The 14,313-nt window shown below is 39.2% G+C and overlaps 1 protein-coding gene across 1 annotated transcript in view; it reads left to right on the forward strand.

The window, feature by feature from the left end:
- Window positions 1–11,464, forward strand: part of FAM184A (family with sequence similarity 184, member A) — a 17,189-nt gene extending 5,725 nt beyond the window's left edge. The window contains exons 3-8 of the mRNA XM_010155068.1: window positions 2,340–2,521; window positions 3,169–3,366; window positions 5,560–5,682; window positions 9,580–9,741; window positions 10,899–11,024; window positions 11,216–11,464. Coding sequence (XP_010153370.1) covers window positions 2,340–2,521; window positions 3,169–3,366; window positions 5,560–5,682; window positions 9,580–9,741; window positions 10,899–11,024; window positions 11,216–11,464 — 1,040 coding nt within the window. The remainder of the gene's footprint in view (window positions 1–2,339; window positions 2,522–3,168; window positions 3,367–5,559; window positions 5,683–9,579; window positions 9,742–10,898; window positions 11,025–11,215) is intronic.
- The last annotated feature ends 2,849 nt before the right edge of the window (window positions 11,465–14,313 follow it).

Below are 14,313 nucleotides of genomic sequence, written 5' to 3' on the forward strand. Positions count from 1 at the left end.
CCCTGGCAAGAAACCGGTGAAGGGTTCACCGGCCAGCCACAGATTTAATGGAAGCAAACGTAAATATCCAGGCTGTTTTTCCACATTACTGATGTCACGGAGCCAGCTGGACTGAGTACAGCACTGGTCTCCCCCGGCACCGTGGGTTTTAGCTTTAGCAGAAGTTCCAGTGTGCCCACGCTGTTACTGAGCTCAGTGGCACTGTCAGTAGTACGTCTTTGCTTGGCAGCACCTTGCTGTGCGACAGCAACCAGGAGCCCTGGTTACAGTGGTGCCGCCGAGCCTTTACCATGAGATATAAATGATTACCAGCCTGTTTGGAAATGGTTTCTGACACTGGCCCACTGCTGACTCCTTTGAGTATCAGCTCACACTTGAAAGTCAAAAATTCTGCCCCAAATAAATTAAATTCTCATACTGAATTACCATACAAAATATTTACTCATTGTTTCGCAATTTGAGAATGCTGTATTAAGTCTATTATAGAAAATTAATACATTCTTATTCTATTTATCCTGAGATTCCAAACTTGAAAGGAAACTGCTGTGTTTCCTACCTTCTGTGTAGAGGAATGGCAAACCCCTGTTGTGTTGGTAGGACAAAAGCTCTAGGTCAGTGTGTGTGTGCTTACAATGAGACGTGCACGTGCATAATACTTCCTGACAAACTTGGAATTCTTGTACAATTACTCTTCTTGTTGCATTCTAAAATCTGGGTTTGCAAATACATTCCTCAAACAGCTGAACTTTTGAACCAAGGTCGTTTTTGAAATGTTACAGCAGTTAAGCCTACCTGCTATCTTTTATCAACCAAAAATACCAAGATGACTCTTACAATTCTTCAGGGCTTAGTACAATCAGAGGTGTGCATTGTTAATAAAAATACTACTAATTTTGAAGCATTTTTCGTGGCCAAATTCCATTATGTATCCCACCGTCCTTCCTTTCACATCTGTGTCCACAGGCAACAAAGGCTAAAACAGTTTCCTTTTTGGCTTGTGTCTTGCAGATGGAAATGAATCTGGAGGCTCAGTGGTTTTGTCTTGTGAGAAACAGTGACACACAGTCCACTTCCTTAGCTATTTCTTAGTAACTTAAATTTAAAAGCAATATCCTGTTATTAAAACTCAACTAGTCTGTCGTATTTGTAGGTTATAATGAAGTGTGGGGGGAACCTCAGGCGGGAAGGTCTCTCCTGAAAGTTGTGACTACAAAAATAATAAACATCTTATTCTGAGTAACTAGTACAGTTTCTTATCTGGATGCTTTCTTTATGTGAAACTGTTAAGGATGTCTCTATAATCCGTGAAAGCCTGTTTAGTTACCACTTCATTTTACCATATGCTAGTTTTTGAAAGGCATATTTCAAACATGTCTAGGTCATGCAATTTATGAAAGGGATAATAGGGTGTTTCTTTCAAAAGAATCCATTTCCAGCATGGAATGTCAGGCTAGGTATGACTTCATGATGCTTCCACAAAGTTAAAATAATGGGAGAATATCACCATTCTTGTATTTCAGTTGAACAAAGCTGAGAGCATCCACTTTTCCAAAATACTCTCTTATCCCCTCCTAAGCCTTTCCCAGACTAACAGGTGTTTCACTGCTTTAGTCAGTTACTGAATACTAGTATTTTCAATAATGCAGATATAAATTCAGAAGAGCAAGGACAAAAATTTCTGAAGACTCAAATCTTTTTCCACTGGTGATGTGATGGATAGATGATTATACTGTCTAGCTTTGTAGAATTTTTGTGTATATATATTTAGAGAAATTAAAAGCAAGCCTCTAGCCTGCAGGGATTTAGGTCATACTTTACTATGGAGAGAATGAGTTCTGTTACATCTTTTAGTCACATCCCTATAGCAAAATAAACAAAGCTTAATTCCAGAAGTTTACGTAGCTCCTAGCATTCTGGTTACGTTGAGCTTGATAACCAGTAACGCCTTTAACATTAGACTTCAATGTTCTTCTTTTCTGTTGTGTAGCTTATTGTGGGGTAAAATGTGTGTGTTTAGGCGGGGTGAGTTCTTCAAGACTGTCTGTGTTCATACTGCTGCCTACCTCTGCTTTCTGTTGGAGTCTGTATGCGACTTTGAGCCAGGAAAATTAAAACTAAAGGAGCCCCAGCAGCGATCGTGCTACTGTTGTTGGATGTTTTGCAGTAAAACTAAAAAAGAGGAAAGTGGAGGGGGAGGTACGTAGTGCAGTGAAGGTAACGGAGGTCTGTATGAAAGCTTATGCCAGAACTGTACTTCTGGGTATCATGGAAGAATGAATGCGTACTTCAATTATGTGAAACCAATGCTGGGAAGTTCTAAAGAGCTGTTTTGTTTTTAGGTCACATTGGAATGCTTCAAGCTACTCAAATGACTCAAGAAGTTACGATCAGAGATTTGGAATCAGAAAAGTCTAGGTTAAAAGAAAAACTATCCCAACTGGAAGAGGAAAGAAACTTACTACAAAGCAAAACACAAAGTCTGGATGAGCGACAAAGGCAGCAAATTCTGGCCTTGGAGAAGGTTAAACAGTTTATTGGCTTTAGTTGAATAAAACCAAAAGACTTAGAATTCTCAGAAAAAATACTTGATCATGTTTTAATTTTTGTTTGATGTGACAGGACTAGGACTAGGGTAGTATATTTCGAGTATGTCTCATGGAGCAACATACAATGACTTAACGCAGAGTGTAAAGTGAGAGAAGAGGGAAGTCAGATTAGATGGTGCTCAGACTGCTTTGGATATCTTTTAACAATTTCATTTTATTTAAGACCTTGTGTGTAGCTGCTTAGTGTCTCAGTAAGGAAAGAGGTGAAATGGTTCAAGAACGATTTTTATTGTTCTCTGAACCCCATTCTCTGAAAATGTGCTGAACATGTTTGAAAATACTGAACTGAAATTTTCTGTAGGTTTGGTACCCAATTGCTGTTTCCTCAGATTAAGTAGAGCAAAAAGAAAGATTTTAATATGGCTATATTGCTTTGCATGGATATATTGAAACTACCTTTTTGGTTATTGTTTAGTCAGTGCTTAGTGTTTGCTCAGTTTGTTTTGTATGGAAGTTAATTTTTGTGGATTTATGTCACTGGTAATGATTTTGGGTTTTTTCCTCCACTGTTCAGATTTTACGATCTAATAGAAATAATTTTATTTTTCTCTGTCTCCTACAGAAAATAAACGAAGCAAGGGAGACACAACGTGAATATTATGAGAAGGAGCTGGTAAAATTACAAGCAAGATTGGAAGGAGAGGCTGCACAGTTAAAGGAGGCTCATTCCAAGACCTTGGAAGAATTGGCATGGAAACACCACACTGCGATTGAGGCTGCACACAGTAATGCTAATAAGGAGAAGAAAAAACTGCAGCTGGTAGGTTTGTGTTTTCTTAGTCATCAGAGGTATTACAAAACACAAATGCTGGAGTTTGAACCTTGTACCGCATGCTCCCGTGGTATGGCAGGTTTTGTTTGGGGTTAATCGGCGTGCTGTCTCCTCTGTCAGACCTGTGTCACTATGCCCATGCGGCGGTGTTTGAGTAATTCAAGGAAGAAATAGTCTGTCTCAAATACAGAGAAGGTTTGAATTTACTAGAAGAAGAGCATGGTACAAGGAGCCTTGGGATGGGGAACATGAGGATTTATCAGGACTGGAAGGCTGGAAAAGGCACCTGGGGTTTGAAAATCTTTGGAACAAATGGAGCAGAAAAGAATTCTGAAGAGTGAGAATAGAACTCAAGAAATGCCTTAAATACATCACTCTGCTTCAGTTCTTCCGTGTATAGAATGAGCTGTAAAAACGGCATCAGTTCGTCGAAGGGTTATGCAAATAGAGCTGCTAATGATTTTGCAGTGCTGCACAGCTGTACCGGCAGTATCATAAGAGGTCGGATTACTTGGTTAGCGGAACAGGGTCTGAATAGCACTAGGGAAACTTGGCAGACAGCAGGTTTCACAGGGAAAATGGGGAAGTCTGATTTCACAGGCGTCCTCTGTCCCTCATGGTGGTTGACCTGGGCCCGGTGAAGAAAACAGGCACTTGCTAAGTTACGTTGTGCAGCGTGTTATTGGAAGCGTATCCCTTCTTTTGTCACTGTGTCCAACTGCTACCACCAACAAAGAGGCTGTGCAAGCAGTTTATACACAGCGTATTGCCTACAGCACGCCCTAATGGCATGCTGGAACTAAGGAGCTGCTGGGCTCCGTGTGCGTACCACCCCCAGCAAAATACTTGAGGAGTCTCTGGGTTCGGATGAGGAAGGGTTGGCCTCTGTTGCTTCAGGCAATGAGCTGGATCACACTAAGTTGCTGTCTTCCAGCTCCCTGGTTTTCCTTAGTTTCATACCTTTTTATGACAGTCTTTTTCCTCGTGGATTCTTGAGTGCTTAACTCCCCCTGTCTCAGCAGTCTTCCCAAGCCTGCAGTTGTACCTCGTGTTCCGTGCATGGCTCTGCTCTGGGTATTTTTATAGTGGTTTCCGAGATACTGATTTCTCAGAAATCTGAGCCCAGGGCTAAACAGAGGCACTGAATCGATGCTAAGCCTTGTGTTAGAGCTGAACCCCTTGGAGGGAGTTAATGAAGGAGCCTCTACCTGCATAGAAAACCTTGAAATCCTATATTACCTGGCTCTGCCACAACTTACTTGGCAACCTGAATTTTCTTCAAGCCCACAACTTGGCAACCTGAATTTTCTTCAAGAATACTTTCTAGTATAATAAATTGCATAGTATATTCCACTGAGATATATTATAAAGCTTTTATTACATGACAGAAGTTGTTCTTCTGAAAATATATTCTGAATATTAATAAAGCTGAAGCATAAATTTATAGTTTTCCATAAAAAAAAGAAGCAAGGTTCTAACACATACACATACAACATAGGCTCATGTAAGAGAAATACAATTCATCCAACAAAGTTGCTTTCAGAATCTGGCTTATTACTCCACAGAGAGTGAATGAAAACACAGGTGTTATTTGAGTCTTTCCATATAGTTGAACTTGAAGACTTAATTGTGTTATTTCTTTTGGTTCTACGTAGATGTTATAGATACGGTGTGGGGCTTTTTTCATTTATTGTAACAGTCTGAAAAAATTCCCAAAGCTCAGTCTGATTTTAAGCTTTACTGTTTTCTGTGGGGATTATGTGTAGGAGAGAGAGGGGTAAATAAGTACATTATCAGTGTAATTCTATAAAAAGTGAATATTTCTGGATTCTGTCAATTCAGGTTGAAAGACTACGAAAGTAGATACAGTTTTATTGATTTTGATAATAAAGTGCACAGTGAAACTAGTAAATGAGAAAAAGTCCTCTTTTTTATTTTGTGATTAATCAAGCCTGTTAGATTAGAAAATGGTTTTTATTTTGTGATGAATCAAGCCTGTTAGATTAGAAAATGAACTGATAAAATAAAGCATCCATTGTAACACTCTAAAGGAAAAACAATTTATGGCTAAGATCAGGAATATTTCTGCCAGGAATAATAATTTTGATGTGGCGCACCTGTACTTTGTGATGACAGTATGGCAAGTATTTAACGTTTCTTCCATCCTTCCTATTTCTGAAGGAGCTGGAGCAGCACTTTGAGAAGGAGAAACTGCATTTGGAGGATGATAAGAATCAGCTCCGACAGGAGTTGGAAAACCTGAAGGAAGAGCTGACAACGAAACTGACTTCTGCCAACCAGGAGGCAAGGGGTTAACTCGCTTGTATTGGCTCACAAGTGCTGTCTGTGCCTGTGCACCCGACCACACTTCCTCAGCACTGATCTGGTGCTTGAGTCCAGGACAGAGCTAGGACTGCCCTGTTCAGCCTGCTTAGTGCCTTGTTTCCGTTTCGGGTGGGGTATTCTTCAAACGTGACAAGTTACCTGACTGCTGCTGAGTACTGGTTTTATTGTCCTTCACAGAAGGAACAAAGCAAAAGAGATTGAGCTACAAAACAGTTGACATAGACAGCCTTTCTGGGTTTAACTCTGCTTATTTTCTCATTCAGTACACAGATCTCAACGCAAAATATGTCAGGAGACAGAGGGAAAATTAACTGTGTTTAAACCCCGATTTGTTTACAATTAACATACTGTAAATTCTGATCAGCTTTCTGACCTGCAGGTGATCTCCATATATTTCCTTCAAAAGATGACAAGAAATATTTATAGTGAGACCCAAATTATTTGCAGTGTTTTGACATATGCAATCAGCATTAAATATGTCATATCTCAATACAGCTTTTAATTTTTTTGAGTTTGAAATGGCCACCTTTTCATAATATTTTAAAACCAGAAATATATTCTTACTGATATTAAAAACATCGATCCATTCTTGTCTGGAACCGAGCCTTGTTTCAAGAAAATAATTCAGCAGCTTCATTGTTCAACAGGCCATATATATATGGCACACATCTTCAGTGTGTGCTTTGAGACAGACTTAAGCATGAATTTAAGTACTCCCTTTGCAGTGGTACTTTGCATTACCATTTTTTATACTGTAGGAGTTCTGGAGATGGAAGGTGTTTGTCCAGTTCTGATGGTTTGCAACTTGCACAAATGATAAACTTGCTTTAGAAGTTTAGAAGAATTAAAAACTGCTTGTTCTAAGTAATGGGAAAGATTGCCATATCCTTCAGAAGAAAGATACTAAATTATTATTATTATTAATATATCCTTTTATCTATGTACACTGCTGTATTAATATACATGTTAAGGCATTAAATTATTATATATTAAGGTATATATTCTTAAAGTATACATTAATATATTCAGCATGCCACTATGTACTTTGAGAGTAGTACCTAGCAGGTGTCTACGTGTGTATACCCCCCAGGTAATATACACTGCCAGAGTAGTTGAACCCACCATCTCTAGAGCTCAGCAGGAGTGCTGATCAGTCAGTGGTGAGTACCTGTTGACCAGGAGACCGTACTTCCCTCTGATAGTTGTGAGTGCCTTTGCCAGTACATCAGACCGTGGAGGAGGTGTAAATTGAAGCTGGAACTGCTCTTGCTCTCTTAAGAGTATGCCTACTTACATTCAGATTAATGAAAATGTGATGTATTTGTCATATATGTTAAGATACTCATACATGGGTTTATTTTTTCCTTTCAAAACTACAGAAAGTTTTCTTATTTCTTTTTAGCTTTAACTTCCCTGTTCTATGATAACTTTCCCTGTTGCTGGATTAGACCTGAGAAGACTATTGTCGATCTATTGCCATTCAGTGCTGTAGGTTTTAATTCAGTTATTCATTATCAACTTCTCTTGGATTTGTGAGTAATTAACTTGCTCCTTCTTTGAAAGAAATCACTTTCAGTTATTTAAGAATGAATTCTCGTCATCTTACTGCTGTCAAGTTCAGGCTTGGAAAATTCATCAGCATGCCCAATTAAGAAAACAGAGGCATAGCTAAGGAATAGATAGCTCTAATGTAAACTAAAATAGGGAATTGGGGCCAGGTGCTGTTTAATTAATTATATATGTTCTTATGCCAGGATAAATGAAATACAGTGTGTTTTGCATATTGAGAGAATAAGAGTAATCAGACAGGCAATAAATTTGGGGTGGTCTTTAAATCCACTCCATGTAGTGCAGATGCAATATGTTTTATTGTATTAGTATGTTTGCATTGAGACAAGGGCTTTACTTGCAACCACAGCTTACTCTTAGATCTCTATTGACAACTGAGAAGTTTCTCAATGTCTTCACTGATCTGGAAGAAACTTGCCTGTGAAATGTCTGGCACATCTTTAGCTTAGCTCCCACTGCTGCTTCCTTTGTCGTTTGTTTTGGTTTAAGTTACAGACTTTGTTTAACAGTAGGCGTATTTTTATCACTTTCTGCGGATGTTAGCTTAGTTCTAACTTCCCTGCTGAGAAAGCTGGTTCTGAGCCTATGCCATCCTCTTTTCTTTTTGACAGCCTTTTTGATAACAGTTATCTTTGCTAAAGGATGAGGAAGATTCAAACCTCATTAGGCCTGTTCCTCGTACCAAGCTATTTAAGAACAGTTTGATCTTAAATACTTGCCAGAGGTTTTTTGAGAATTCTGGTTAAGTCCACGTGTGACTTTTTCACACGTGTCTCAGGCTGAGGCTGGCTGTTTACTCCATAGATTTGCTTCCTTTCACTGTAGACCAGCCAAGACCTTTTAGAAAAGCTCTTCGTTGGTGTCACTTGGCAGTGATTTACAGGCTGACCATCTCTATGCAAAGGACTTCCGATGGTATTACTAGAGATCATTTTATACAGCCTCCAGCATTGCTTTGTCATCAGCAGAATTGACCTAAGTCCTCTGAGTGGCATTCCTAAAAATCCTTTACACCTGCAGGACTGCTGTTCATGTTTTATGCCAGCGGCGTGCTACTACCAGATACATAGACAGTGGTGCACTTCAAGTCTTGTGGGCGGTTTTTTCTGGGGGGATTCTCTTTCGGGTAGTATTGCTTCATAGGGAATGATGAGTTGTTCACCTACAGTGCAAAGGAGCACGTAGAGAAGTGCTCAAGATTACGTTAGTTGTTCTGAGATCTGTCTTGTCAAAGACATTTGGGATTCCTTGCTGAGAGGAACTGAGGAGTCTTGCTTTTTAAACAACTCCATGTGTTGCATGCAGGGGGAGAGAGCTGGGAGGGCGGGGTGTGTGAGGGTGTGTGTATGTTGCCAACAGTACTTGCACAGTTATGCCAACAAGAGGAAATTTAGTTGTAACTGATACCTTTTTGTACCTGCAAGCCAGAGGTTAGTCTTTTCTTGAGGCATCTGCCCCTTTGTGAATGAATTCATCTCAACGTACAAAGGCAGTAGTATAGACGGTTACGTCTGCAAAAACTTTTTCCCATTAGCTGCTCTTCTGTGGTCCCCACTGCCTCCCATTATTCTGGTTTTCCAGCCTACTTAGTTAAAAGGTTTTTCCTTTTCTGTAGCTGGTGAACGGTGTTTAATCTCTGATATTCTAACTTGAATCAAAGGCATATAGTATCATTTTACAAATGGGGAGCTGAAGTACAAACTGGCAGAGAAAAGTGTAGTTATAGAGGAGTTAGGGAAGTAATCACATTATACGTGACAGATAACTAGACTGAGCTCTAAACGGGCTAATTTATGGACAGGTAGCAATCTGAAGACAGAAAAATGTGTACCACAAGTTAATTTATCCATTAGAAGAAACATATAACCTAGCACAGGTTAATTTACCCATTAGATTAGAGTTTATATATTCTGGAATAGTAGCTCTGATGATTTTAATTTGCATAAACACGCTTTCACACAGTAAAATAACAGGTAATTTCAGAACGTTTGTGTAACCTCTTTCCTTGAAAAATGCTTCAAGTGTAGGTTGGATATTTTGTTTTTCTTGTAAAAACCCTGTAATTGAATCTTAGCTTGATTTTATAAATATTACAGGAATTTGCTTTTTAATGCCGAGACATTAAGTGATCTTAAAGGAAAACAGGTTGTGCAAATAAAAATTTGTCTAGGCTGAAATTCGAAATCATTGGGAGAAAATAGCCCCAGGATGACTTGGCCGCCATCAGTAATAATTATGTAAATTACCTACATTTCTGTATTTATTTATTTATTTATTATGTCGTAGGTGTGTCGTCTGCAAGACCTAGTACGAAAAAGTGAACAAGGCCTTGGGACTGCAGAAGGACATATCTCCAGTCTTCAAGAAGCTCAGGAAATACTCCAGAAAGAACTAGAATTAACTAGAGCAAGGCTGCGGGAGACCACAGACTCGTTGTATAGTGTTGAGGTAACCATAGCGTTGGAGAATAAATCTGGAACTGTCAGTTAATCTGTCAATAGTTCATCACCTTTAATGCTAAGTAGAACTGTCCATTTCCACACACGCCCCCCCCCCAGTAAACAGTGTACATTTACATGAATGCAGCAGTATTTGAAGTAGAGCAGCAAATATTAAGAAAACAACTTAAAATCCCCTGAATCTGTTTTCATATAGGTGTGATTTTCTTAACAGATGCAGCCTGACACCGGCTATTGTTTTGTTTTGGTTTAAATTTCTTTCAGCTATGGTCATTACATATGCACCCTGTTACAGTTTATAACTTCCTCCGTATTTTTTGTAATTTCTCTAAGGTACTACATTCTCTGTTGGCCTGTTATAAAATTTAGATACTCACATGTAGCAGGTTACTGGCAATAACATTTATCTTAATAGATTTTAAAATATAAAAAATCCTGAAGAAAAATTCTCGCATGAAAAAGTTTTAATTTAAATTTAGATGGCCATGTTTGCTTCTCATGAGTGGAGCAAGCATTGCTGGAAAACATCCATGTAAGTATGAATTCTAGGTATTATCTAATACTTTCTTAGTATGGTAAAATTTGAACAGAAATTGCTATGAATTCTATACTACTTCTGTGTTCAGACTGAAAACCTGTTTCTACCAGGTTAGTCCAGTCAAGAAATAGAAGCTACATGAACTGTGTATCAAATCCAGATAGCACAAGCTTTGGAATTCAAATAATGAATATTTGCTGATTAAAAAAAGTCCAAAACATGCTTGACAAGAACCTAAGCAACCTGCTCTGGTTCTGCAGTTAGTCCTGCACTGAACAGGACTTGATAACCTTTTGAGGTTCTTTACAACATAAATGATTCTGTGATTCAATGTAACAGTATTTGAGAAGATTGATTCTGGAATGAATTACTGGAAAATTGCTTTTTACAGCTTTTTACAGAAATGCAGAATTCTGCTCCACAAGTAAGAAATATCAGCAGATGTGTAGGCGTTAATTGTGTGTAACTAGCAATTACACACTGAAAATGTTATAGTTCAAGTTTCATGAGCCAGTTGTACTTAGAGTTTTGTTATAAATGCATTCATTTAAGGTTTGAAATAGTTTTTTGCTGCTGATCAGTCTCTATTGTGAAGTTTGTGTTTGCAGGGAGAACTAGATCAGGAGAGGCAACAGCACGAGGCAATGATTGCTGCCATGAGAGAAGAGGAAAAGTTCAAAGTTGACAGAATGGCTCGTGACTTGGAAATAAAGTGGACAGAGAACCTTCGGCAAGTATTAATTATTTTATCTTTCATTCTTTAAATAAGAAATGAGGATGTATTGCATACAAATGTCATAGCAAATGAAGTGTGTAACAAAAGGTTTTTCCTTGCCTAAGCTTTTCCAGTTATTACTGAGTTCTTAATTCACTTCTTGCACAAGGTCCACTGCATTTTAGTTATTTGACCTTTGCTTTTAGACAGGAATGTAATAAGCTTCGTGAAGAGCTGCGGCTTCAGCACGAAGAGGACAAGAAGGCAGCCATGACTCAGCTGTTGCAACTGAAGGAACGTGAAAAAAATGCAGCGAGGGATGGATGGCAAAAAAAAGTTGAAGATCTTTTAGACCAGGTAACTATGGTCTCTCTGGGAATTGGAAGACCGTTACAGTTTAGTTGCTGGTGGTGGATTTCCAGTTATGTACATGAAATTGGTTGTGACACCTGTCTTTGAAACGGAATTTGTTAGCACAGTGTTTTTTCAACCTAATCGTTATCGAACTTTTTGAGTAATATATGAAGGTACCTTAACATTACATGAATATTCTTTATGCTAAATGTGAATAAAACATTTTACAGGTTTTTGGGGGAAGCAGGAGGGTGTTGACAGTCTCACCTCTTCACTATAGATTTTGGATTCTCTGTCTGCTTACCTATTCTACTGTAAATATTTACCAAGGCCTATTGTTTGGACTTAGGGGTCCCTTTTCTCTACTGTAACAACATTGTACAAGTCACTGAAAGGTCAAAATGTTCCTCGGTTTCTACAGCACATTTATTACAGCTATGTCTTCTCTTAAGTGATTGTTGAACATTATTTTGGGACAATTTTTTATAAATACTGAGTTTTAATTGCAACTTGTTTTCAGGAACTCAAGTTAGATAAGTCACAGAAAATACTTGCTTTGTACTTTTTCCAAACCATAAATGCTGTAGAACTGGTTTTATTGACTACGGTTTGAAAGAATAGCTGATAATGTAAAAATACGTTTTAAAGTAAGAGAAACAGATTTTGGAACTCTTTAAATGACTGATTTCAGCGTGTTATTGTGGGATGGCTTTTAATTTACTGTCTGATTTTAGAAGTCTAATATCTGAACATGCACTTGATTATCCAGCTTCTTACAGGAACACACAACAATGTATTTTGCTGACAGGGAAATTTAAACTTGTAAAACCTTGTGGCTTAGGCTCTTAAAAGCTGGAGGTTTTTCAAAGTTCTTGGTCTGCTACTTTTTACAATGTGGATGCAATAAGACTTAGACCCATTTGATTTTTAATTTCTTCTACTGCCTTTACCCAAGCTTCATTTACTCTCTTTGCTTCTACCTATAAATAGCTTTTTCTCTAGGAAAGGGAAATTTGAAAGTGATTTGTTAAACTTTCTGTGATTTTAGCACACTTTTAAATACTTCACTTACCTCTACCTTTTAAAAATACTGTAATAAATCTAACCTACAGTTTTCTGAATGAGAAATTTGTATGTTGCAAATGAACAAATTTGTTTTGCATATGGAAGAAAATTTGGAATCAGGAAGCTAACTGTGATAATGAGAATTTTACTAGAGAATTTGGAGACACGGGAAATTGTCTGCATATAGAAAATGGTTGGGGTTTGGGTTTTTTTCTTCATTCCTTCTACTGTACCAAAGAGCTGCACCATTTCGTAACAGCTTGTGTGTTCAGAGGACTAATAAGAAATTAAACCATGGGAGTCTTCACTTTTTTTATCCAGCTGTTGCCATACCAGTGTGTAAGTTGGATAGGCATTTGATAAAGATCAAAAAGTCATTGATTGTGGCAGGGAATTCAGCTTTCCCACTTTGAGTCTGAACTTTATCCATTACACCTGGATAGGAGAGAATTCCAGACCACAGCATTCAAAGAGGATAACTTAAGTCTTAGGGAAGGGGTTTGCAGTAAGTTTCTCCCGACTGCAGCACACAAAGGGTAGCCTCTGAGAGTTGCACTGAGCTGAATCATGGAATCACAGACTGACTTAGGTTGGAAGAGACCTCAGGAGGTCACGTAGTGCAACCCCCTGCTCAAATCAGTCAACACTGACTGTGAACCAGGGTGCTTAGGGCTTTGTCCGGGCAGGTTTTGAATAAGCTCCAAGCATGAAGATTCCACAGCCTCTCTGTATAATATCTTCTAGAGCTTAATTATCCTATTCATGAGGTTTTCTTTGTATTTAGACAGAACGTCCTCTGTTTCAGCTGATGATCATTGTTTCTCATTGTCCTGTTGTGCACTGCTGTAATGAGCCTGGGTTCACTGTCTCCAAAACTACCTTGTAAGGTACCAGAAGGCTATCAAGCCCCACAAAGCTTTCTTCCTTAGAGTGAGCAAACCTAGTTCCCTCAGGAGGATGTGTTCTCCAGTCCCAGCTATCTTGGTGGTAGCACTCCACTGAAGGTGGTCAAGGCTATAAACGTCTGTCTTGTCCTGGGGCAACCAAGCTGAATGAACTGGAGGAGAAGACAGAATGCGCCCCTGGCTGATGTGCGCCAGGTGCCACCAGTCAAAGGGACTGATCCTTCCCTCAGACCGCTGGTTGTTGCTACAGCCCAGCACGCTGCTGACACTCATCGCAGCCAGGCCACGCTGCTGATCCATGTTTAGCCTACCATTAACAAGGTTATCGAAGCAGATCTGAACCCAGTATGAACCAATGCAGAGGTTTACTCCATCCCATATAAAGGGCTTTGCATTCGGCCTTGAATTTGGTGAGGTTCGTATCGGCCCATGCCTATAACAAGTACAGGTCCCTCTGGATAGCGGTCCTGCCTTTCGGTGTGTTGTGTCCCTTCCACCCTGCTGCGCTCCACCTTCTACTCCTCCCAGTTTGGTGTCATCCACAAACTCAGTCAGGGTATTGTCTCCTCCTCCAGATCATTGCTAAACACCCTAAAAAAAATAAGGACTGGAATGGACACTTACTTGTAACAAGCTTCGAGGTAGGGTGACCGATGAACTGCTGCCCTTTCAGCCTGATAATCCAGCCAGTTCTCATCCCTCTGGTAGCCCACCCATCTGAATTGTGATGCAGTCAGATACAAGGATGTTAAAAACCTTGCTGAAGTTGAGGTGGCAAACATCCACTGCTCTCCCCTCATACGCAGGTTTAGTCATTTCATCATAGCAGAAAGTAGTATTTTCATTATGGAAGAAAGTGGAAAATGTTGGTGTCTGTTTCATAACACAAAGGTTACTGTAGACTTTGGCTGTATTAATGGAGAATGATGATACTCTGAGTGGAAACTGCACTGGGCCCAGCCTGACACTACAGGAACTACAGCA

Source organism: Eurypyga helias, unplaced genomic scaffold (genome assembly GCF_000690775.1).
Source record: "Eurypyga helias isolate BGI_N326 unplaced genomic scaffold, ASM69077v1 scaffold40757, whole genome shotgun sequence".
In the NCBI taxonomy this organism is placed as follows: Eukaryota; Metazoa; Chordata; class Aves; order Eurypygiformes; family Eurypygidae; genus Eurypyga; species Eurypyga helias.